Below are 25,453 nucleotides of genomic sequence, written 5' to 3'. Positions count from 1 at the left end.
AGCCAGTTTTATTAAATGCACTTCACAAAAGATTTTATTTATAATTTTTCACCACAACAATATTTTCTGACATGTCCCTTAAAAGTTGGTTTCATTTTATTTTATTTCCATTCATTTCTCTCCTTTGTTAGTTCATGGAGGGAGAATAGTTGCTAGGTTGATGTTAAATCTGAGGAAAATCTTTTAAGACTAATTTGAGGAACACAACCGATCTATTACTGTAAAGCTTGGTTAAAAAATAACAATAAATCTTGGATAGTAACATGCTCTTTATATGTGGTTGCACATAAGTTCTTCACTCCATGTTTTCATTCTGGGATGAAAGTTGAGCCTTGAGATGCTGGCGAGCTCCTTTATAACCAGTGAGATTGCATTTGAAGTCAGTTATAACACAACAGTTGGCATGATTGCATTAATTTATTAATAACACCTGATAAATTGTAGCATGCCTAGGATCTTAATATTCCCTTAAGAGGATATTTCCAGTAAACTCAAAAAGAGTACCAGTTTGGGGGGCTTCCCTGGTGGCACAGTGGTTAAGAATCCACCTGCCAGTACAGGGGACACGATCCGGGAAGATCCCACATGCCGTGGAGCAGCTAAGTCCGTGCGCTGCAACTACTGAGGCTGCGCTCTAGAGCCCGTGAGCCACAACTGCTGCAGCCCACATGCCTAGAGCCTGTGCTCCGCAACGAGAGAAGCCACCGCAATGAGAAGCCCGCGCACCGCAAGGAAGAGTAGCCCCCGCTCACGCAACTAGAGAAAGCCCATGTGCAGCAGCAAAGACCCAACGTAGCCAAAAATAAATAAATTAAAAAAAAAAAAAAGAAAGTACCAGTTCGTAGTACTTACTATATTTGCGGGGGTGGGGGAGTCATTAACACAGAACATTTACAAAAGTGAGCTCTTTTAATTCAGAGAAGCTAGTATGATTTGAGTGAGAAAATTACATTTGAGAAAGAGGTTTTTAAAGCTAGTTACTTTTGAAAATAGGCAATATATGTATATGGCACCAGAAATAAAAGGTTAAAAAAAGTATGTATGTTTGTGTAGGTAGATAGATAGATAAGGGTATTTTCTGTTGGCTGTGTAACAAATTGCCTCAAAATTTAGTGACTTAGGACTTCCCTGGTGGCGCAGTGGTTAAGAATCCACCTGCCAATGCAGGGGACGCGGGTTTGATCCCTGGTCTGGGAAGATCCCACATGTTGCGGAGCGGCTAAGCCTGTGCACCACAACTACTGAGACTGTGCTCTAGAGTCCGCGAGCCACAACTACTGAGCCCACATGCTGCAACTACTGAAGCCCATGCACCTAGAGCCCATGCTTTGCAACAAGAGAAGCCACCTCAGTGAGAAGCCCATGCACTGCAACGAAGAGTAGGCCCTGCTTGCTGCAACTAGAGAAAGCCCACGCACAGCAGTGGAGACCCAATTCAGCCAAAAAAAAAAAAAAAATTTAGTGACTTAAAATGATATTAAATATTTATTTTTAAATTTATTTTTATTTTTTGGCCGTGCCATGCGCAGCGTGTGGGCTCTTAGTTCTCTGACCAGGGATCAAACCCATGCCCCCTGCAGTGGTAGCACGGAGTCTTAACCTCTGGACTGCCAAGGAAGTCCCGATATTATATCATACAGTTTCTATGGGTCAGAAATCTAGGAGGAATTAGCTGGATGGTTTTGGGTTGAGTCTCAGTGAGATAGTACTCATTATATTGGCTGAAGCTGCAGTCATCTGAAGGCTTGAGTGGGGCTGGAAGATTCACTTCTAACATGGCTCACTCATGTGGCTGTTGGTAGAAGGCCCCAGTTTCTCACCAGTTTTTGGCAGGAGATCTCAGTTGCTCGCTATGTGAACCCTTCTCTAGGGCTGCTTAAGAGTCTTCACGATGTAGCAGCTAGCTGCCCCCAGTGATGAGAAACACACACATTCACATGAGTGCATGCATGCATGTGCACGCAAACACATAACACACACACACATACATACACACAACACACAGGCTTCAGTGTTTTTTATGACCTAGCCTCATAAGTCACCATTGTTTTCACCACTTTCTATTAGAATTGAGTCACCAAATACAGCCCACACTATATAGAGAAGGGAAATAGCCCTCACCTTTTTTTTTTTAGGCCTCTCCTTTTGAAGAGAGGAGTTGTAAAGAATTTGAAGTATTCTTTTTGAAGCAAATAGCTTAGCAATCAGCTTTCAATATTTCTTGCATAGAGTCTTTGGTGCGTTAGCTTAGCATATACTGTTAATGAGGCCAGGGTCAGAGGGCCTAAGTTCAAACCAGTGTTTTGCTTTGTTTGCTAGATATGAAACGTCTCCGGTACTCCAGGGGCCATTGTGCAAATGCTAGTTATCAGTCTTTCTGGGGGGGTGCTGGGGGAAACTGAGTGGAGTGACTCAGTACAGATTCATGATATAAAAGCCTTGAAATAACATGTAACTAAAGATGAGTGGGTAGCATGATCAGTCACAGAGATTAAGAGAGCCCATTAATCAACTCCTTATTATGTAAGAGGAAGTGGCATCTAGAAGGTGTGATTTGCTAGTGATGTTGTAGTTCTGGGGTTGAATAGCTCAGGTAGCATAGCACCCAGCCTGAGCATTTCTTTCTGTTTGGTATTCTCTGTACACGTTGTTTGAGACAGTTTCATCCAAGGAGCATAAACACAAACAAAAGAAACCAGATACAAAAGAATTGCATATATAGTATGTTTCCATTCATTTAAAGTTCGAAAACAGGCAAAACTCAGCCGTATTGTTTAGAGATGTGTGACAGTACCACTCTCTGTCCATCCAAAGCTGCTCTTTCCTTCCTCCGTAATAAGACTTAGAGGTGGGCCCATGACTGCCCAGCTACATCTCATTTCTCAGTCTTTTGTGCAGTTTGGTGTGCACCTGTGACAAAACTTTCTAAAGTGGTATGGAGTGGAATTGTTGTGTGCCACTTTCATACCTGGTTCCTAAAGCCTCCCATGCATACTTCTTGCTCTTTTCCTCTTCTGTAGGGTAGGCAGGCAGTCATCAAGAGCAATATTGAAGTCATGTGTTGAAAATGGCAGAGCCACCATCAGCTGGAGTTTCTCGACAGAGTTGACCCCTGGGAACCCAGACTGCCCACCCTAGCAGAGAATTACATTTATCTTGTGTTTGGGCCAGTATATTCTTTTTGTTACAGTAGTTAAAAATTGCTATAACTAATACATGAGTAGCAAAAACATAAAGAAAACAAGGAAATTACTATTATAAAAGTGAAGAGAATGGCTGACCTCTGGGGTAGAGGGAGGAAGTGATTCCTACAAGTAGAATTTTTGAGTTAATACAAGTATATACCGATAGTGGTTATCTATTAAGCAGTGATATATAATGTGATAATTATGATGTAATAATCAACTTGGTATATACCCGTTGAGAATTTTCTAACTTTTATTCCTATCTAATGTGTATTTGCAGAAATATATTTTGTTTACATAAATGCTGTCATTTGGTGTTAGTCTTCATCCTTTTTTTCTCCCAACAGTGTTTTGGAGGTCTTTTCTTAACTATCTTCTATATGCATTTCTTTATGTTGCGTACTATTGGATGTCATGTATGTATTATAGTTTATATAACAATTTCCCTAGTGATGGACTATTACAAATAGCACTGTAGTAAAATTGCATCTTTGTGCACCTGTGTTTCTTTTTTTTTAATGATGTAATCAGAATTTTTATTTTATTTATTTTTTAAAATTTATTTATTTTTGACTGCATAGGGTCTTCGTTGCTGTGCACGGGCTTTCTCTAGTTGCGGTGAGCAGGGGCTACTCTTTGTTGCAGTGTGCAGGCTTCTCATTGCAGTGCCTTCTCTTGTTGTGGAGCACGGGCTCTAGGTGCACGGGCTTCAGTAGTTGTGGCTCATGGGCTCAGTCATTGTGGCTTGCAGGCTCTAGAGCACAGCCTCAGTAGTTGTGGCGCACGGGCTTTGTTGCTCCACGGCATGTGGGATCTTCCCAGACCAGGGCTCGAACCCATGTCCCCTGCATTGGCAGGCGGATTCTTAACTACTGCGCCACCAGGGAAGTCCCTGCACCTATGTTTCTTCAGGGTAAATCTCTAAACATGAAGTTATTGGGTCATAGGATATTTATTCTCATTTAAAATACTAATAGTTACTACTGCAAAACGAATGTATATCCCATCAGTATATCAGAGTACCTCTTTGCTCACAATATCACCTTTTAATATTATTAGCATTTAAAACTTTTACTACTCTAATGGATTAAATGTTGGTCTTGTTGTTTTGATTTTGTTTTCCTGATTACTAGTATGGTTGAATATTGTGTCATATTTACATTGATCTTTAAGTTTTCTTCTCCTTTGAATTAACCCTTGATATTTCTGTTGTTTATCCTTTTTCATATTGATCAGAAGGACTTTTTTTTGTGTGTGTGTGTGGTACGCGGGCCTCTCACTGTTGTGGCCTCTTCCGTTGCGGAGCACAGGCTCAAGACGCGCAGGCTCAGCGGCCATGGCTCACGGGCCTAGCCGCTCCACAGCATGTGGGATCTTCCCGGACCGGGGCACGAACCTGCGTCCCCTGCATCGGCAGGTGGACTCTCAACCACTGCGCTACCAGGGAAGCCCCAGAAGGACTTTTGTATATATTCTGAATATACATCCTCTGTATACTGTATTTGTGACACATTTTTTTTCCAACCTGTAACTTGTTTTGTAGTTTTGCGTATTGTTTTTTATTGTGCAGAAGTTTTATTTAATCAGATTTAGTCAGTCTTTTCCTTTAATACCTTTACGTTCCTTCCCTATCCTAGGAAATAAACATACTCTATATTTTCTTCTAGTACTTTTATATTTTTAGAATGTGATATGAGGTAGGGATCTAACTTTACTTTTTTCTCTGTTGATAGCCAGTTGTCCCAACAATACTTATGAAATAGCTCATCCTTTTCCTGCTGATTTGAAGCACTACCTTTATTATTATTAAGTTCCTATACAGGTGGGGGTCTGTTTTTGGACACTGTCCTATTACATTGATGTCTTTGTCTTATGCTAATACCAATGCTATTTTTAATATACCTATATGATAGATTCTGATAGTCGATAAGGAAGTTCCCATTCACTTTTCTTCTCTGAAAAATCAGGAATATCTCTAGAATCAAAGAGATCTTTCTGAAGATGTAGTATTTGGGTTGGTTCTTTAAAAATCGACAGAATTTCAGTAATCAGAAAGGAAAAGGAGGACAGAGGTGGGGTATTAGGAATTTCAGTGCATGTTCTGTGAATCACACACACAGATAATTTGAGTTCAGATTGTTTTGGGCCTTGAGTGCAATATCAGGAGTTTAGCCTTCATTTGGCAGATGGTAGCAGAAGTGATGGGATCCAAGTGAGCCTGAGAAAGATGAATCTGGCACCAGAGTGAATAATAATTGAGGCGTGAATTAGTAGGGATCTGAACTAGGGAATGGGAAGGAATCATTCGTATAGAGACTTTTTGAAGGAATAGTCAGTAAGTGTTGATGGTTGATTGAAAAAAGGAGTTGAGGAAGAGAACCTAAGAGGCAAATCTGGCTCTGAGGTTTTGAGGCTGGGTGGCTTCCGGAGACTGACAGGACTTGAGCTGTGAGAGCTGTGAGAAGGATCTGGTTTGCAGGGATGGTGATGACTTGGTTTCAGGCATGTTTAATTGTAAGTGGTGGTAGACATCCAGTTGGAGATGTCTGGCAGGTAGTTGGAAGTGTGAAACTAGGAGCTTTGGAAATACAAGTCTGGGAGTCAGGTACATGGGAGTGTTAAATCCGTGGAAGTTGTTAAGATTATCTTGAAAATAATACTTAAATATAGGAAAAGAAGGAGGCTTAAGGCAGAACTTTCATTATAACAACTAGCATTTGTTTTATACCCTTACTATGTGCTGAGCATGTACTAAGGTGCTGAGCACTCTATGTACCTTTTCTCATTTAATCCTTACAACCATGTAGGTAGATATTATTACTCTGGAGAGGTCTTAACGGGTTCTAAATCTCTTTTTTTTTTAAATTAATTAATTTATTTATTTTTGGCTGAGTTGGGTCTTTGTTGCTGCCCGCAGGCTTTCTCTAGTTGTGGCAAGCAGGGGCTACTCTTTGTTGCAGTGCACTGGCTTCTCACTGCGGTGGCTTTTCTTGTTGCGGAGCACGGGCTCTAGGTGTGCGGGCTTCTTTAGTTGTGGCTCGTGGGCTCTGGAGTGCAGGCTCAGTAGTTGTGCCGCACAGGCTTAGTTGCTCCGCGGCATGTGGGATCTTCCCGGACCAGGGCTCGAACCCATGTCCCCTACATTGGCAGGCGGATTCTTAACCACTGTGCCACCAGGGAAACCCTAAATCTCATCTTCTTAACCTCTAAGGTACTCTACCATATAGTTGATGGAGAAACAGTTTAGAAGAATAAGAGGGATCCATAAAATGTGAGAACTGGGAAAGACTAGGGATCATCTAATCCAACTCCTTGGTCTTAAACTTGGGAAACTAAGGCCTAAAAATATGGAACTTGTTCAGGGTCACGAAACCAGATTGTGGGATTGCTTAGCCACCACTGCTTCACAAGATTTTCTACTGAAATACTTCAAATCAGAGTGTGTTCTTGTGTTGGGTGGGGGGGGGGGTGGCTATTGCGAGTTTGAAATTTGTTTTGAGGTTTCCTGTTTTACTCTTTAAATGTAAGTAAATGTTTCATTTTTACCCCAAAATATATCAGCCAGTATTTATTTATTTGTCTGTTTAACTTTTTATTTTGAACTAGCTTTAGATTTTCAGAGCAGTTGGAATGATAGAGCTCCTGCACACACTTTATACAGTCATTTGAGCCGTTGTTCCCGTATATAAATAGTGCTTCATCTTTCTCTGGCTTCTTTAAAAATTTTTCCTTTGTCTTTAATTTTCAGCAGTTTGATTATGAAGTGTCTGGGCTTGAATTTCGTTGAGTTTAGCCTGCTTGGGGTTCACCAGTGCTCCAGGTATTCTGTCCAGGTTTTATAGGTGAATTCAGTGGGAGACACAGGGTAGAGTGGGCTTTCTCTGTTTAACTCAGAGCCAGAACCTTAATGGCATCTTTTGATTAAAAGAAGTATTTCATTTTGATATAGTCCAATTTAACAGTCTTTCCCTTTATTCTTTTCTAGAAGCTATATTGCTTTGCCTTTCAGATTATATTCACAATCTGTCTGTGTGACTTCATTTTTTATTGTCTGTTTTGAGTTATCATCATGAGCTCATGGGCTTATTTATATTTGTTTCAATTCATTTGCAGCCATTTTTCTTTCTGATGCTCAATTTGTCCCATCTCAGCTAGGGGGAGCTCTTTCAGGTTGCTTTCTATGTCCTTCCAACATGACCCAACTACTGTCTTTGATAGCATTCTAGATTTTCCATTAAGTTCTTGATCTTTTCATCATCTGACTCACACCAGGAATAGATTATTTTTCTAAGGACTGGTTCATTTTAATGAAAAATGGTATTTAGAGACTATCCTATGGGCAATAGACGTATTCATTGCTACAGGGTTGTCCTTGATGCTTTGTTTTCGAAGCTCTTTTTTTTTAATTATAAAAGCAATCCATTTTCTTTATAGAACATTTCAAAGTATAAATGTATAGGGAAATTAAAATTATCCCTGATTTTCCACTTAGAACCTTGGCTTTCGAGATTATAAGTCTGTTTTTTAATTAGAACTCTTAGACATTCCAAACATTTATTAGAACTTCCTCATTCTGTTTTTTACCACTTTCAGAAGATCAGAGACTTGAGGCACTCTGAATATCTAGCAAACCCTCCATAAATAATAATAAACAGCATGTTATTTCATGTATAAATAACTTATCCTCCCCAAATTGAATGTTCCTTTCTGAGAGTGGTGATGGATAGATTTAGATGGATAGATTAAATATAAAGAAATAAGGCCAAGGAAAGAGAGACTCAAAGAATTGTACATCCATTGATTTAACATCTGTTTCATGTAAACTTCAAAAAGACTATTAGACAATTTGGAAGCATGAGAAGCTGTAATGAAGTCCCATTTTTATTTGATGTAGCTAACTTTGTAATATATCATGCTGTTAACCAGGATGGGGAATATAAATGCAATAGCAAGTTTCGGAAAAATGATGAGATTAAAAAAAACCCAGCTTCACTGAGATACAATTCACATACCATAAAATTCACTCTTTAAAAGTGTACAATTCAGTGCTTTTTAGTATATTCAGAGAGTTGTGCAACCATCACCACTATCCAATTTTAGAACATGTTTATCACTGTAAAATGAGACCCCCATATCTGTTAGCAGCCATTCCTTATTTCCCACTCCCACAACACCTGGCAACCATGAATCTACTTTCTGTCTATATAGATTTGCCTATTCTGAACAATTGATACAAATGGAATCATACATACTTGGCTTGCTGTGGCTGGCTTCTTGTACTCAGCATAGTGTTTTAAGGTTCATCCATTTTGTAGCATGTATCAGTACTTAATTTCTTTTCATGGCTGAATAATATTCCATTGTATGCATATACCACATTCTGTTTATCCACTCATCAGTTGATGGACACTTGTGTTGTTTCCTCTTTTTGGCTATTATGAATAATGCTACTGTGAACATTCATGTACAAGTTTTTGTGTGGACATATGTTTTTAGTTCCCTTGGATGTAGATGTAGGAGTAGAATTGCTAGATTATATGGTGACACTATGTTTAAGCTTTAAGGAACTGTCAGACTGATTTCCAAAGTGATCGCACCATTTCATAATCCCCCCAACCATGAAGGGTTCTAATTTCTTTGCATTCCCGCCAACACTTGTTATTGTTTGTCTTTTTTGATTATAGTCATCCTAGTGGGTGTGAACTGGTATCTCGTAGTTTTCGTTTACATTTATCTAATAACTAATGAGGTTGAGCATCTTTTCATGTGCTTGTCGGTCTTTTGTATATCTTCTTTGGGGAAGTACCTGTTCAAATCCTTTGCCCAATTTTTAATGGGATTATTTGTCTTTTTATTGCTGAATTGTAATAGTTCTTTATTTTGGATACAAGTCTCTTATTAGGTATATGATTTGCAAATATTCTCTCCTGTTTTGTGAGTCTTCTTTTCACTTTCTTGATGGTGTCTGTTGAAGCACACAGCCTTTTATTTTCAAAGTCCAGTTTATCTGTATTTTCTTTTTCGTCACTTGTGCTTTTTATGTCAAATCTAAGAAACCATTGCCTATTCTAAATTTACAAAATTTATTCCTATCTTTTCTTTTAAAGTTTTATAGTTTTAGTTCTTACGTTTAGGTCTATAATCCATTTTGAATTAATTTTTGTATATGGTGTGAGGTTAGGGATTCAACTTCTTTCTTTAGCATGTGGATATCCAGAATTCCCAGCACCATTTGTTGACAAGACTATTCCTTCCCCATTGAATTATCTTGGCACCCTTGTCAAAAATGAGTTGTCCATAAAGTAGGGGTTTTTTTGGTGAACTCTCTATTCTGTTGCTTTATGTCTATCCTTATATCAGAACTGCACTTTATATGCCAGCTCCTTACTTTGTAGTACGTCTTGAAATTGGGAAATATGAGTCCTCCAATTTTGTTTTTCTTTTTCAAGATTGTTTTGAGTTGAAAAGCCTGTTTTCAACTGTTCAAGCTGTTCTGAGTCCATTGCATTCTATGGGAATTTTTGGATCAGTTTGTCAGTTTCTGTCATGAAGTTATCTAGAATTTTGATAGGGATTGCATTAAATCTGTAAATCAATTTGGGGGGTTTTGCCATCTTAACAATATTAAGTCTTTCAACCCAGGGACACTGGCTGTCTTTCCATTCATTTATGTCTTTTATAATTTCTTACAACTATGTTTTATAGTTTCAGTATACAAGTTTTGTAGTATTTTCATTTTATTCTTTTTGATGCTATTATAAAATGCAATTGATTTCTTAATTTCACTTTTGAATTGTTTATTTCTAGTGCATAGAAATACAACTGGTGTTTTAAAAATCTTGTATCCTGCAACCTTTCTGAACTCATTTGTTAGTTATAATAGTGTTTTTTTGGTGTGGCTTACCTAGGAAGGTAATTTTCTATATACAAGATCATATTTTCAAATAGAGATAGTTTTACTTTATTTTCATTCTGATACTGGTTTTGTATCTGTAAAATTTTATTTTATTTTTTTGAAGTATAGTTGATTTACAATGTTTCAGGTTTACAGCAAAGTGATTCGGTTTTGTGTGTGTGTGTGTGTGTGTGTGTATTCTTTTTGAGATACTTATTTTGGTGGTGGGGGGGGTGCCGTGCCACGTGGCTTGTGGGATCTCAGTTTCTTGACCAGGGAGTGAACCCTGTGGCCATGGCAGTGAAAGAGCCAAATCCTAACCACTCGACCACCAGGGAACTCCCCTCAGGTACTTTTCCACTACAGATTCTTATAAGATATTGAATATAGTTCCCTTTTCTATACAGTAGGTCCTTGTTGTTTATCTATTTTATATACAGTGGTCTGTATCTGTTAACCCCAAATTCCAAATTTATCCCCCCCCTGCCCTTTTCCCCTTTGGCAACTGCAAGTTTGTCTTCTATGTCTATGAGTCTATGAATCTGTAAATTTGAGGTGAATGGGGACACCTGTTGGACATGTCTAGCAGGCAGTTGGATATATGAGATCAGAACTAAGGGAAGATTGGGGCAGGAGATAGAAATTTGAAAGCCCTTATCAACATATGAATAGTGTAGTTTTTGGGAAGTGGAAGCCAGATTGAAGTAAATTGAGTAAATAAAAGGTGAGGTAACAGAGATAGCTAATATAGAAGCACAAATGAGAAGAAAAGAGCCTCAAAAGGTTAAACTTATAGTTTCTTAAAATATCGTCTGTGGGCCATCTGCATTTAAATTACTTGGGATACTTGTTAAAAATACATTTTCCTATGTTCCATCCCAGACCCTCTGAATTAGACTCTCTGTGGGTAGGTCTTGGTGTTCTGCATTTTAAACTAATTCTTAGATAATTCTTGGGCACATAGGAATTAGAGAATCCCTCAACTAAAGGAATTCTGTTGAGAATGAGAAGGAATGGGAGAAAACTTGAGTGCTTTTGTAGCTTTGATAGAAACAATAGGGAGGGTGGAGTTGAAGAGTAAGAAGAATGAAGAACCAAACTCCCCAAGGAAGGTGGAATTTAGAAAAGAGATGAAAGGATTGGCCTAGAATAGAAGGAGAAATGACTCTTCCATACATCTGGTGTTAACATACAAAGTTTTAAAAGCTTTGAAGTAAGCTAGCCCATTTCTTCGTTTTTTTTATATGGGAAAAACATAGTTAATAGGGCAAAGCAATGCTCAGGGTTCCATAATCAATTATGTAATAATACTGAGTACAACCCAGTTTTCTCAGTTCCCTGTTTATTGGTGTTTGCACAGCCTCGTACTGTTGCTGATCCTGTTCATTTCTGTGTAGAGTTACTGTCTGTTTCTAGTAGTGCTTTAACCAAGAACATCTCTTCTGTCATAATGCTCTGTTTTGTTCACTATACCTCAGTCATATAAAGATTTCTAAAAGGTGGCAAAAAATAGAGAAGCTCTTGCATGCATGTATTGCTTCTGCCACCATGATTGGGATAGTTGACTGAAATATCAGCCGAAAGCTTTTCTTCACAAAGAGCAGCAGTACCCTAAACCGTCCCCGTTCCCTAAACCTAAACCTAACCCCAACCCTAACCCTAACCCTTAGGGGGTTCTTTGTACAGAACTAGCTGTGTACAGAACTAGTTGTTCATTTCTTCATTCCAGAATAGACTAAGCACAATAGTGGCTGTCACTTATTCCATACTTGTTTTGTATCTAAAACTGTGCTTAGTATTTTACATTCATTATCTTAATTTTTTATAAGAACCATCTGAAGGTAGATAGTATTAAGATCCAAACTCTATAAATGAGGAAAGTCAAGGTCAGTGAGATTATCTAGTTCAATGAAACAAAGTGAGTGGCAGAACCAAGATTCAAACTCAGGTTTGAGCGTCTGACTCCCAAGTCCATGATCTTAACCACTCTGTCATTCTGTCTGTCTTTGTGTACATGGGAGATATGACTGTTGGAAGAAGGATTAACAATGGCATCCAAAATAACATGTTGTTCTCTAGACCACAACTTGTAGTGCTTCCATTATATAACTTAGGGATGGACAACATTTTAAGACTGAGAGCTTATTTTGTAATACTTATTGCTTGGTTACCTAAATCTATACTAGGGTTGCTGAATGTTAACGTGTAATACTTTCTTTTTCCCTTTCATTATTTTTATGCTACTTTAATGGTGGCTTTTGAAGTACTCTTTTCTTTTCAGAAAAACCATGCCAGATGGATCATCTGGATCGAATCCTTCTGTCTGGCATCTATAATGTACGAAAGGGAAAGACCCAGCTGCATAAGTGGGCTGAACGCCTGGTTGTTCTCTGTGGCACCTGCCTCATCGTTTCCTCAGTGAAGGATTGTCAGACTGGAAAGATGCACATTTTGCCTCTGGTTGGGGGAAAGGTAAGACTCACAAAGATGAATTATTCTTCTTCTAATCATCTTAATTAAAAAAATATCACATATGCTTTTCAGAGCTTTTTCCACATCTTTTCAAATAAACGAATATGAGCATTATTAAAGATTACGTCACAAAGTTTTTGTGTTCTTAGTTTTAAACAAAACCACTCAGGCTAATTTAAGCATAAAACAAGTTCATGTACATCACAGACTCCCTGGGAGGTCCAAAGACTATCCATGCCCCAAATTCTGCTGCAGGACCCGTCTGTTGGAGAAAGCCCTGCGTCCACTGCTAGGCACTAAATGCTCTCTCATTGGTACCACCAAGAGTAGACAGAGGATGCTACCACTAGAAGCTGCCTTTGTAAACTAGAAGTAGCTGTTAGCATCCCCTCCAAAATAGATTCTTTCCTGTTTCTCTTTTTCCCCCGTTAGACTGAAATTCAGAGTCTGGAGTGGTCGTAAGCTCCTACCCAGCAGCATCTGTACTAGAGAATTCCCCATCATAGGAAAGGCATTTCCAAGTCTGGAAAACAGATAATGTTTATAGGAAGTTATACATAATTTTATTTCCTTTATGTTGAATCTTGAAGATCATAAAACAATCTGAATTGAAGAGAACTTCCAGACAAAATGACTTTGTGAATCATGCTTTGAGATAGCCAGTTTGATCCAGATACACAGCAATATAGATAAAATACATATATTTAAAAAATAAACATATGAAAGGACATAGCTGGACTTAGGAATGTGGAATAGAAATGTAAGTGGTGAGGGCCTACTGGGCTCTGGGTCTGAAAGGTGGCAGCCTAGGGGTTTAGCTCCTATAAGTATCTGGGTCTAAAAGTACTCTGGTTATGATGGGGGACCTGGCCCAAGCTTATTGCTGGAAGCTAGGAAATGAGTGGTATTCTTTGTTCCTGATAAAAAGCTGGAAAAAAACAAAAACCCAAACAAAAAACTTCTGTAAACCACTGACTGGAACCAAGGCTTGTTCCTGGCTGTGGTTCTAAACAAATGGGTGGACCCAGTTGTATGCCCTGTGACTAGGAAATGAACAAGCCCCACCTAGCCTAATAAATGAATGTGTGTCACTCCAGTATCATCCGTGGAGCAGGAACCCACTACTACCAATATGAGACCTGGTTCTATTCTTGGGGGCTGAAGGATAGTGAAGAAAGTAAGTGAAATTTCTCCAAAGGGAGAAGGTGAGTGAGGACAAGGTTGGAGGATTGGCGGAGAGGAAGTGGGAAACAGAGCAAGAAAGAGAAAGAAAAACAAACCTCCCATTTACGTAATTCTTGTCCGTTCTCTCTCTTCCCTCACTAACAGAATAGAATTGTGTTCAGGGTGGTGATGTGACCAAGATCAAAAACTCCCCAGCCTCCCTTGTAGCTAGTGGTGGCTAATAAATATAAACAGAAGTTTGCAGGTGGGACTTTTGGGAAAGGCCTTTAAAGTGGGAGAGACGTGGATGGCTTGACCCTTTGCCCTGCGTTTCCTTCCTTTATGGAACATAGTCTCTTGGTATTGGAGATGGAGCAGTCATGTGGTGGCTGGAAACTGCAGGCATTTGCTGAGTGTGGCCTTCTGGAAAGCAGGAGGCGCCTGGGCCCCTGGTGGCAGGGCAGAGCTGCTGTAGCACTCCTGAACTGATGCTGTGTTTTTAAGCCACTACTTCACAGCTGAATGTAATGAACCAACAAACGTACTGAAGAATTTCACAGATAAAACGTATAAGAGAGCCCATAAGGGAGGGTCCAGTATACATCTAATAGCAGTTCCAGAGAGGAGAGTAAAGGAGAATGGATAAGCAATATCTGAAGAAATAACGGTTGAGATTTTTCTAGAAATAAAGACAGACATGAGTGTTCAGATTGAAAAGACACTGGGTACTGAACAGGATAAATAAAAATAAGTTGACACGTAGAAACATTGCAGAACGTGAAGGAGCAAATCACAGAAGCTTCCAGAAAGAAAAGATTACCTGCAAAGAACTGACAGGCTGACAACAGCTTTCTTTTCATCAACAATATGTGTAGAAGACTATTTGCAAAATTGCTGAGAGAAAATAAATGTCAACCTGTAGTCTATATCCAGCTGAATTACTTTACAAAAGTCAAGGCAAAATAGGACATTTTCAGGCATATAAAGACTAATGAGGGAGTTCCCTGGCAGTCCAGTGGTTAGGACTGGGTGCTTTCACTGCCGCGGTGCAGCCAAAAAAAGAAAAAAAGACTGGTACTTCCCTGGTGGCGCAGTAGTTAAGAATCCGCCTGCCAATGCAGAGGACACAGGTTCAAGCCCTGGTCTGGGAAGATCCCACATGCCATAGAGCAACTAAGCCCGTGCGCCACAACTGCTGAAGCCCGCGCACCTAGAGCCCGTGCTCCGCAACAAGAGAAGCCACTGCAGTGAGAAGCCTGCACACCAGAACGAAGAGTAGCCCCCGCTCACTGCAACTAAGGAAAGCCCGCGTGCAGCAACGAAGGCCCAATGCAGCCAAAAATAAATAAAAGAGTGGACATGAATTTCATTTAAAAAAATTACAAAACAACACCCTTCCAAAAAACAAAAAAAAAAGAAAACAACAAAGGAAAGTAAATTCAAAGGGAAGGCATGAGATAAATAGGAGATGAGCGCAGACACTGACAAAATATGGTAGTAAATTTAATATTGATTGTAAAAACGTTTAAAATTTTTAATATTTTAAATATAAATTTAAACAACTAAAGCTCAAACTATCCTGAACAGTATTCAAGATGTGGTGGTGTGTTCAGTAAGGAAAGTGTGATGCAGTTTTGGGATAAGTGATTTATGAGTATAACTTGGAAGTTTCCAGCTGACTCACCAAGATTCAGTAGCTATGACATACTAAAGTGAGATGTCAGACAAAGATGTAAGTGGTTCCATAACTATAAAAAGACTTCATCCTCATCAAAGCTATATAGGTTGGGTTGTTGAAGAGAGCTGTTGTGCAGTGAATCCCTGCCACCACCCCAAATGGTACTGAGGGAGGTTTCTGCCTCTTTCCTCAAGCCTAGTGAAAGAGGTTTCAAAAGGACCCAAGAGAGCCTGATATGGGTCCCCTGCAGTAAGGGGGACATAGTGCGCTGGTGTCCTGCCTTCTAACCAGGAAGTCTTGAGGACGAAAGATAAGCTGCCGGCTGCTTTGGTGATAGAGCAAAGCGCCTAACTCATGTGTTGGGATCACTGTGTACTCTTTGGGTTTGTTAGTATGTGACCCAGATGGGTTGAGAGAGAGCAGGAGCCATTGGGTAGGTGGGTGGATTCTCTTAGAATATGTCCAGTGGGGCCACCTGGAGGGGCAAACAGACTTCACTGGAGGGTGGGCTGTCAGTGGACCACCAGATTCCTTCAGGTCTGAGGAGGGAGTGGTCACCTGCTAGAATAGCATGCATTAGCCTGGTCAACGGATCTGTACGTGAGAAGCCATCATTGGTTGGATTCGGGGGGGGGCGGGTATCCAAAGAATCCTCAAAAGGACCTACTGAGGAAGATCATCCCCTTTAAAATCTGGTAGGCCCAGAGAGTGTGAAGTCAGGTTATGACTCTCCTAGTCTAGTAAGAACCTTTGGGCTTGCGTCTTCCCTGTCCTTCCTCCTGCCCCACTTCAATGATGGAGGGAGTCAGTAATGGCTTCTATCCCAGCACCTAATAAGTAAGGGGGGAGGTGAGTCCAAAAAGTAGGCCAAGGTACCCCTTGCAGGCAGGCAGCTACCTCCAGTGTGCCGCAGTGGTGGGGAAAGGGTTGGAGCAATCTTACCCTTGAAGTGGAAACTTTGGCTTTTATCATGTGGGCCTGCAGACTCTCCTGTTCTGAAACAGGCATGCATTCTTGCATTACCGGGACTCGTACTGACTGTTGCTAAGCTGGGAATGCTCCTTCCCCAGGAGGTTTCCACACCTTGCTCCTGAATAAAATAAAAGACTTGTGGGGTCTTTGCTCACATGTTCCCTCCTCAGTGAGTCCTTCCTTGACTGTCCTATTCATAACTCAGATCACCTACCCTGTTCCCCTCCAAGCCTGTACCCTGCTTTATTTTTCTTCATGTTACTCATTCTGTATTTTAGCATATTATGCTATATCATGTCACCATTTTTTATTTATTTATTTGTGGCTGCATTGGGTCTTCGTTGCTGCGTGCAGGCTTTCTCTAGTTGTGGTGGCTTCTCTTGTTGTGGAGCACAGGCTCTAGGTGCATGGCACACGGGCTCAGCAGTTGTGGCTTGTGGGCTCTAGAGCTCAGGCTCAGTAGTTGTGGTGCATGGGCTTAGTTGCTCCACAACATGTGGGATCTTCCCCGACCAGGGCTCGAACCTGTGTCCCTTGCACTGGCAGGCGGATTCTTAACCACTGTGCCACCAGGGAAGCTCTCATGTCACCATTTTGATATATAAACTCCATTGAGGCCAGAGGGTTTGTTAATTTTTTCCCCTGTTATGTCCCCAGCACCCACAATAGTAAAAAGTATTCATTCAGCAGATAATTATCAAACTGAGATTGTTTTGTGATTTAAAGAGTAATAAATAAATTTACTTATGGCTATGCCCTATGGATCCTACTCCTTCAACATATCTGTTAAATAAGTATTCCTTTGGTTTTTTCTCTTTTTTTTTGGCCGCACTGTGCGGCATGCGGGATCTTAGTTCCCTGACCAGGGATCGAACCCGTGCCCCCCTGCAGTGGAAGAAGCGTGGAGTCTTAACCACTGGACCACTAGGGAATTCCCCCTTTGGTTTTTTTTTAAACAGCTTTATGAGACAGAATTCATATAGTGTACAATTAATTCATTTAAAGTGTACAATCCAGTGACTTTTAGTATATTCACAGAGTTGTACAACTATCACCATAATCGATTTTAGAATACTTTCATGACCCTTTGAAAAGAAACCCTGCACTACTTAGCCGTCATCTCCCCATTCCTTCTCCAGCCCCAGGCGCCCATTAATCTACTTTCTGTCTTTATAGATTTACTGATTCTGGACATTTCATATAAATGGAATCATATAATATATGGTTCTTTGTGACTGACTTCTTTCTCTTAATATAACGTTTTCAAGGTTCATGCATGTTTTAGTGTGTATCAATATTTTATTCCCATTTACGGCTGAGTAGTATTCCATTGTATGGATGTACTACATTTTGTTTATACATTTACCTGTTGATGAACATTGAGGGTATTTCCACTTTTTGACTATTATGAATAATGCTGCTAATAATTCACATACAAATTTTTGTGTGGATGCGTCTTTTCTTGGGTATATACCAGGAATGGAATTGCTGCGTCGCATGGTTGCTTTTGAGGAACTGCCAGGCGGTTTTCCAAAGTGGCTGCACCATTTTACATTCCCACAGCAGTGTATGAGGGTTCCAGTTTCTCTGTATGCTTGCTAATGCTTGTTACCTAACACTTGTTATTATCTGTGTTTTTGATTTTAGCCATCCTAGTGAATGTGACATGGTACTTTGTGGTTTTGACTTGCATTTGTCTAATAACTAATGATGTAGAACATCATATCGTGTGCTTATTGGCCATTCCTCTGTCTTCTTTGGAGAAATATCTGTTCAGATCTTTTGCCTATTTTAAAAAATTGAGTTGTTTGTCTTGTTATTGTCCTTTGATTTTGATTGGGATTGTTTACTTTAATTGGTTCTGGTTTTCTCCCCTTCTCTTCTTCAGGTAGAAGAAGTGAAGCGACGTCAGTACTGCCTTGCATTCAGCTCAGCTGGCGCCCAAGCTCAGACCTATCACGTCAGCTTTGAGACTTTGGCTGAGTACCAGAGATGGCAGCGGCAATCATCCAAGGTGATAAGCTGTCAGACGTCCTGATGTGGAGATAAGAGCAGAGAAACCCAACAGAAGTATATTTTGAAACTGAACTTACTCCCAAGAGATCAAATTATAATTCTTATGCACATCACTCTAGGCCTTTCTGAGTACATAGTGAATGAAATGGAATTCTCCCAGATCCTTAACCTATTATTTATATTTGCAAAGTACAGAATGCTTACAAAAGTGTTTTCAGGTGCATTTACCTTTATACCATCTCTGTGAAAAAGGTAGGGCCTTGAAGGATTTGAGACACAATGAAATTCAAATGACTCTCCCTCGACCATAGTGGTCAATGATAGATGGAGCTGTTCCCTAACTCATAGCCTAGTGTATCTGTATGTGTTTAGCACAGCTTTGATGAACCACTTTAAATTTGAACTTATTGATGGAACATGGCCTGTGATCCTGTCACAAACCATTATTCCTGTATGCTGAGGATAATTGGCTTTTTAGCATAATTTCTGCTTTCCTAGCCTTTAAAGATGAAGTGCTCTAAAATTGTATTTCATTTTCCAAATTCTCTTGTTCTCCTAGCCATCTTTTCAGAATTTAAACACATTTTTCTTTATGGAGCTAAATAGCTTCATGAAGGATTGTTTCAGTATAATGACATGCCATCAAAACATGAATGACTTTTGCAGTGATATTTTGTTTGTTTTAGACCCATTTTCACAGTCCATGTTGTATTAGCCTACTATTATAGTAATATAAATCTTGTTTTGGCTTTATTGTATTTTCTGTACTTGTGGTGGTATAAAATCTCTGAATAAAACTAGTTTCAATTTTAAATAGCTATTTCATTCTTCTGCCCTTGTAAAGAGAAATTAATATTTTTTGAGCACCTTTTGCATGCTAAGCAGTGGTGCTGTGTGCTTGGTTATTTAATTTTCCTCGTGACAGATGAAGAAATTGCACAAGTAAGGAACAGGGCTTGTGTGGCTGCAAAAGGCTGTGTCTTTCAGTATCACACTCCCTCCTAAAGTTTTGTACAGTTACTTTGAATCATTTTAACTTCCTGCATGAACTGTTAACTTTCCATCTTTATGATTTGTATTTTTTTTTTTTACCTTTTGCTTGTAAAGCTTATACCTTTCTGTTTTTCAAGCATCTCATGGTTTTAGGAAAAAGTAAAAATTAACTGTTTCTTACAAATGAATAATCGGATCTCATGACCTTTCTTTTCTTTCCCATCTTACTTTTTTTAATAAATAAATTTATTTATTTATTTTTGGCTGCAATGGGTCTTCGTTGCTGTGTGTGGGCGACTGAGGGCTACTCTTCATTGCAGTGCGCAGGCTTCTCGTTTCAGTGGCTTCTCTTGTTGCGGAGCACGGGCTCTAGGCATGCGGGCTTTAGTAATTGTGGCACACAGACTCGGTAGTTATGGCTCGCTGGCTCTAGAGTGCAGGCTCAGTAGTTGTGGTGCATGGGGCTTAGTTGTTACGTGGTCTAAGGGCTTCTTCCCAGACCAGGGCTTGAACCCATATCCCCTGCATTGGCAGGCGGATTCTTAACCACTGCGCCACCAGGGAAGTCCCTCCCATCTTTTTAATCGGTGCCTTTTTGTGTCAATGCCGTTCTGTCCTCTGCTGGGTGGGAAACATTTGGGGCTGGCTCAGATGGCTCTTCTCTTTGACCTTGTCCAGGTGGTGTCCCAGCGTATCAGTACCGTGGACCTCTCGTGTCACAGCCTTGAGGAGGTTCCTGAGCATCTCTTCTACAGTCAAGATATCACCTACCTCAACTTGCGACACAACTTCATGCAATTAGAAAGACCAGGGGGCCTTGACACTTTCTACAAGTATGTGGGGCATAGGTTTCCAGACTAGCTTACTAAAACTGAATCGTAATCAGTACCTATAAGTGAGCGTGTTTACCATCATATATATATTTGAAAACTTCCCCTCCGTTTTGAAGAGGAAGTAAGAATTGTTATTAACAGTTTTCCCACTCCCCTTCTCCCCTCTGTACAAGAGAAGGTAGATGCACAGTTTCTGTTACGGAGGCAACATTGAGCTGCCCTTGGTTTGGATAATCCTTTTCTATATGTCATTGACAGCAATGCGTGATCTGCCTCCAGGGTAAATCGAGAGATTCTGTATATGGGAAGTTTTTGAATCAGAAGTTTCAAACTTAACTAACTTAAAGGAAATAGGCCAGATTTCAAGAATTCCACTCCAAGGTTAGGGCTTTTATCTTTCCTTTACACCTGCTACTGCCAACTCTGAAGTCTTTTGTCAGGTATGAAACCTCTCTCTTCTAATACAGGAACCATTTCAGTCCTAAGGGGCAATGACCCATATATTTTCCCATCTCCTTTGTTAGAATATATTCCCCATTTCCACCCTCCACCCATTTCATCTCCTTCCTCCCTTTAAAAATGGACGGAAGTGAATAAATATATGGTGTAAGTAATTGTCTGGGCTTCTTGTGGGGAGGAGAGAAATTGGAAATTAAAGCGTTCAAATTATATGGTGATTAAAAAGATAAATGCACATTGAAATGACATATTTTATATACTTAGTAACTAATATTTCTAGAATAATTTTCAGAAAGCATGATTTTTACCTCATCTGAAATGTTTTGCAAAGGTTTTCAAATATAAGCCTATATTTAGTAATGAAATAATTATTTTAATAATATTGATATTTAAAAATAAAAAGCTATAATTTTAAGGAAGTGGGTTTCTAGTATTTCCTTCTGTTTCTATGAAAAGAGGGTTAATCTAGTTTGAGGGCTGGATTAGCAATTTGGAAGTCAAGGTGCCAAGCCAAAGGAACAATCAGTACTCAAGCTGAAATTTTGGAAGAGGAACGTTAGAGAGAGGTACCAAGGGTTCAAATCTAGAAGCAGATGATATAGTTCATCATCGTGGAGAACACCACCTCAGCCTTACCGTCTTGTAATAGTATAGTAATGAAGTATAATACTTCTAAGTAGAATTACAGAAGTGGATCCAATTTATGATGATACTGTCTCTCAGTGAGACATTATATAGATACTTCTACAAAAAAAAAATTGAAGCATTAAAAGTTAGTTCATGTTGTATATCATCACATTACAGTAAAACTCAGTATCACCTACATATTTTTAAGCTCTAACTGGCCCATTCATTTCAAGTGACTTTTGAGCCAGCATAGTTTCAGTACAAAAAAAGAAATTGCTTATAATGGGATTTGATCTGAAGGTTTGTTAGCTATTCCTGTGTCCATGGGTTGATTAATTATTGTTAAGGCTTTCGTATATCGCACGTAGAAATTTAATAAAGGAAAAGATTTGAAGCATATCAATAATGATTGATTCACTTTGATAGAAGATAATTGTACCAATGTGAGCTTTTCAAGATTTTCTGCATTTTTAAGGAGAAGAGAGAACAACTCCTGTCGCACCAGACCTGGTTTTCTCAACAGCTTGCACTGGGTATTAGTTATCTTAGTGTCTATGCGACACATAATGTTCGGCACATACTGAGTGCTCAGTAAATATTTGCAGAACAAATTCTTTGATGGACATTTAAAATAGATCGCTTTTTCATTCAGTACTATAATATGCCTTTGCTTTTTAGATTTTCTCAGCTTAAGGGCCTGAACTTGTCGCATAATAAGCTTGGGTCATTTCCTGTATTGTTATGTGAAATTTCTACCCTGACCGAGCTCAACCTTTCCTGTAATGGATTCCACGACCTGCCGAGTCAGATTGGCAATCTGCTGAAGTAAGTATCTGACTTTTACTAGATTTGTCTTTTCCTGTGTTTGCAGAGTAAGGAACTTGTCTGGCATTTGGAATGAAGGTAGTTCCATGAGCTCTTGCAGTGAAATAAATCATGTAATTATGAGGATTCTGGTCAGCAGCAGCTACTTGCCTACAGAAGTAACTAGTCCCTCAGTTTTAACAGCAGAGGCTCTGATTACCCTTGATGTTAGAGGGACCATCTGTATTTCAGTTATCTTAGTAAGACTATTTAGATAGACCTAGGGCATTTTATCATTATTGGATTCATAATAAGTTAATGACAAGTCAAAATCCATGATTCTAGTTCTATCCATTCCAGTTAAAACTTTTCATCAAGTTTTGTTTTCTTCCTGCAGTCTTCAAACCCTCTGTCTTGATGGCAACTTTCTGACTACTTTACCTGAAGAATTGGGAAATCTGCAACAGCTTTCCTCCCTGGGTATTTCCTTCAACAACTTTAGTCAAATTCCCAAGGTTTATGAGAAACTCACTATGTTAGATAAAGTGGTTATGGCAGGAAACCAACTGGAAGTGTTGAACCTGGAGGTGCTGAACTGTATGAGCTACGTCAAACATGTGGATTTGAGGTGAGGTCATTCTTCACCGTGCCTTCCTTTCGCCTGACCTGTAATAGACCTTTACGTTTTCTTTTTATGAAGACTTTTTAAAACATTAGGATTTTAGAACACTGTATGTTTTCAAAGCTGTAGTTAAGCTTCATTTTTCACTCAATGGCAGAGAGATTATGAATGAGGTAGGTGTACCATGTGGTAGAGACAAAGGTTGTTCTGACTTACCCTCCCAGCAATGTTTTATGAGAACTCCGATTTCGTCACATTCTTATCACGTTGGATTTTAGCAGTCTTTTCCCTTGTTGTCAATGTAGTAGGTAGAAAATGGTATTTCATTGTTTTAATCAGCATTTATGGTGAGTGAGTTGAGTGTCTTTTTGTATACTTATTGGTAGTTTGTATTTTTCCATAAACTTGACCATTTTTCTATTGAATCATTGGGTTGCTTCTTGATATCTATTGTATTATAATTAAAATGTTAACAGTTTTACTACTAACAATTTTTAATAAGAGTTTTATTCCCTTTTAAAATATATTATTTATTATTTATTTATAATCTTTTCCTAAAGGAAGCTAGTAAAATATGCATACTGGATGTTCTGTCATTTACAGTAAGTCATCGATGTCCCTTATAAAGACATAGTAACAGAAAAATTTATTGAAATGCAGGAAAATGAACAGGCCTGCATGCATTAAATCAGATACTTATATAGAAGAGAACAAAGAAGTCATTTTCTATAATTTGCCCTTGAACTATTCCATATTGATACGGAGTATTTTCCTCTTCGTTAATTGAGGTAATGGGAATCTTAGCACTAGAGAGAGTAGGCAGAGCAGTGAGAGGAAGCATGACTGCTTCCTCTTGCTCTTACCCGGTACTTACTCCATGAATGCCTTGCTACTCCTAACACGACTATGTTCATCTTCTTGTTCCTTTGTCCTATTCCTTCATCCCTACCTAATGTACTTGGTATTTGGGTGCAAGTTTTAAACTGTTCGTGGGCATGGTGCCCTTTCCTTTCTCTTTATTTAATTTGTACATGTATTTGCCAATCTGGATTGTCTCTGACTTAGTTTATAAACAAAGAACTCAAGGTACAGCTATCTGTGGTTATTTACTTAGTACCTTGCAAAATGAGGCAAGTAGTGAAATTCTTATGCTGTTTAGGAAAGAGAAAAAAGGATCATACTTCTATTTTTCTTTTGGTCAGCACATTTAGTAAAATTTATTTCTAATGATTTTCTTATTTCTGAATATTAAGGATGAACCATCTGAAAACCATGGTTATTGAGAATCTGGAGGGAAATAAGTACATCACCCACATGGATCTGCGGGACAATCAGCTGACTGACTTAGATCTTAGCTCCTTGTGCAACTTGGAGCAGCTGCATTGTGAGCGGAACCAGCTGAGGGAGCTGACGCTCAGTGGCTTCTCCCTTCGAACTCTCTACGCCAATTCAAACAGTGAGTTCTCTACCCAGTCTCCTGTATTTCCTCTTGTAGCTCTTGTCCAAGCTTTCCAAGAACGATGGCATCTGGGGTGTTCCTCAGATACTCTGCGAAGCGGAGTTTGAGGTTCACTGAGACCTAGCTTTATGTTTGCCGTCAACACTTCAGTGGTTGAGATATGCATAAAAAGACATTGCAGGACAATTTGAGATTCACTAAGTGAACATAATAATAAGAGGCATTCTGCAAAATGATAGGAAGTCAGGAGGGTGGGCAAGCACGTTCAAAAGAGAATATCAGTGATGGTCTAAAACAAGGGTTGTCCAGCTACAGCCCAGGGGCTAAATCTGGCCTACCATCTGTTTTTGTATGGCTCACGTGGAATGGGTTTTTACATTTTTTAATGGTTGGATTTTAAAAAAATCAAAGGAAGAATAATTTTGACATGGGAAAGTTATATGAAATTCAAATTTAAGGGAATAAAGTTTGATGGGCACACACCCACATTCATTTGTCTACATATTAACCACTCTCATGCTACAGTGGCAAAATTGAGTAGTTTTAAGAGAGACCACGTGGCCCACAAAGCCCAAAATATTACCAAATATTTAGCCCTTTACAGAAAAAGTTTGCCAATCTCTAGTCTAAAACCTTGTGCTGCCTCAGTTCCAGAATGAGAAGCCCTTCATTTCAATAGTGATTTGTTTGCCCCAGGAATATTTTTCAATGTAAAAGGCCACATATTTGTTGAGGCCATTCTGTTTATAGAGAGTTCTTCTTTACCAAAGAAATTATACAGTTGACCCTTGAACAACATGGGTTTGAGCTGCACAGTTTTTTTTGCTTTGTTTGTTTTGTTTTGTTTTGGCCACACTGTGCGGATTGCAAGGTCTTCGTTCCCCAACCACGGATCGAACCCGGGCCACAGCAGTGAAAGCACTAAGTCCTAACCACTGGACAGCCAGGGGATTCCCTGCACAGGTCCACTTAAACATGGATTTTTTTCAATAGTAAATACATTTGACCCTTGAATAATGCAGGGTTTAGAGGCACCAATCCTCTAAACAGTCAAAAGTGGGAGTATAACTTTACAGTTAGCCCTCTGTATCCGTGATTCCGTATCTGTAGATTCAACCAACCACGGATTGTGTAGTATTGTAGTATTTACATATATGTATATAAAGTTATATGCGGATTTTCAACCGCACAGAGGGTCAGTGCCCATAACCCCCACATTGTTCAAGGGTCAACTGTAACTACTTTTTCTGTGTTTAAAGAAGTAAAGGAAAAGA

At 39.4% G+C, this 25,453-nt stretch overlaps 1 protein-coding gene across 1 annotated transcript in view; it reads left to right on the top strand.

The window, feature by feature from the left end:
* PHLPP2 (PH domain and leucine rich repeat protein phosphatase 2) overlaps positions 1-25,453 on the top strand; it is a 72,851-nt gene that overhangs the window by 19,456 nt on the left and 27,942 nt on the right. The window contains exons 4-9 of the mRNA XM_029211522.1: positions 12,362-12,552; positions 18,255-18,380; positions 20,054-20,208; positions 21,973-22,119; positions 22,496-22,726; positions 23,974-24,176. Coding sequence (XP_029067355.1) covers positions 12,362-12,552; positions 18,255-18,380; positions 20,054-20,208; positions 21,973-22,119; positions 22,496-22,726; positions 23,974-24,176 — 1,053 coding nt within the window. The remainder of the gene's footprint in view (positions 1-12,361; positions 12,553-18,254; positions 18,381-20,053; positions 20,209-21,972; positions 22,120-22,495; positions 22,727-23,973; positions 24,177-25,453) is intronic.

This window comes from Monodon monoceros, unplaced genomic scaffold (genome assembly GCF_005190385.1).
Source record: "Monodon monoceros isolate NGI ecotype Baffin Bay Population unplaced genomic scaffold, NGI_Narwhal_1 Super_Scaffold_10, whole genome shotgun sequence".
NCBI lineage: Eukaryota > Metazoa > Chordata > Mammalia > Artiodactyla > Monodontidae > Monodon > Monodon monoceros.
This window is presented reverse-complemented; position numbering and strand designations above follow the sequence as displayed.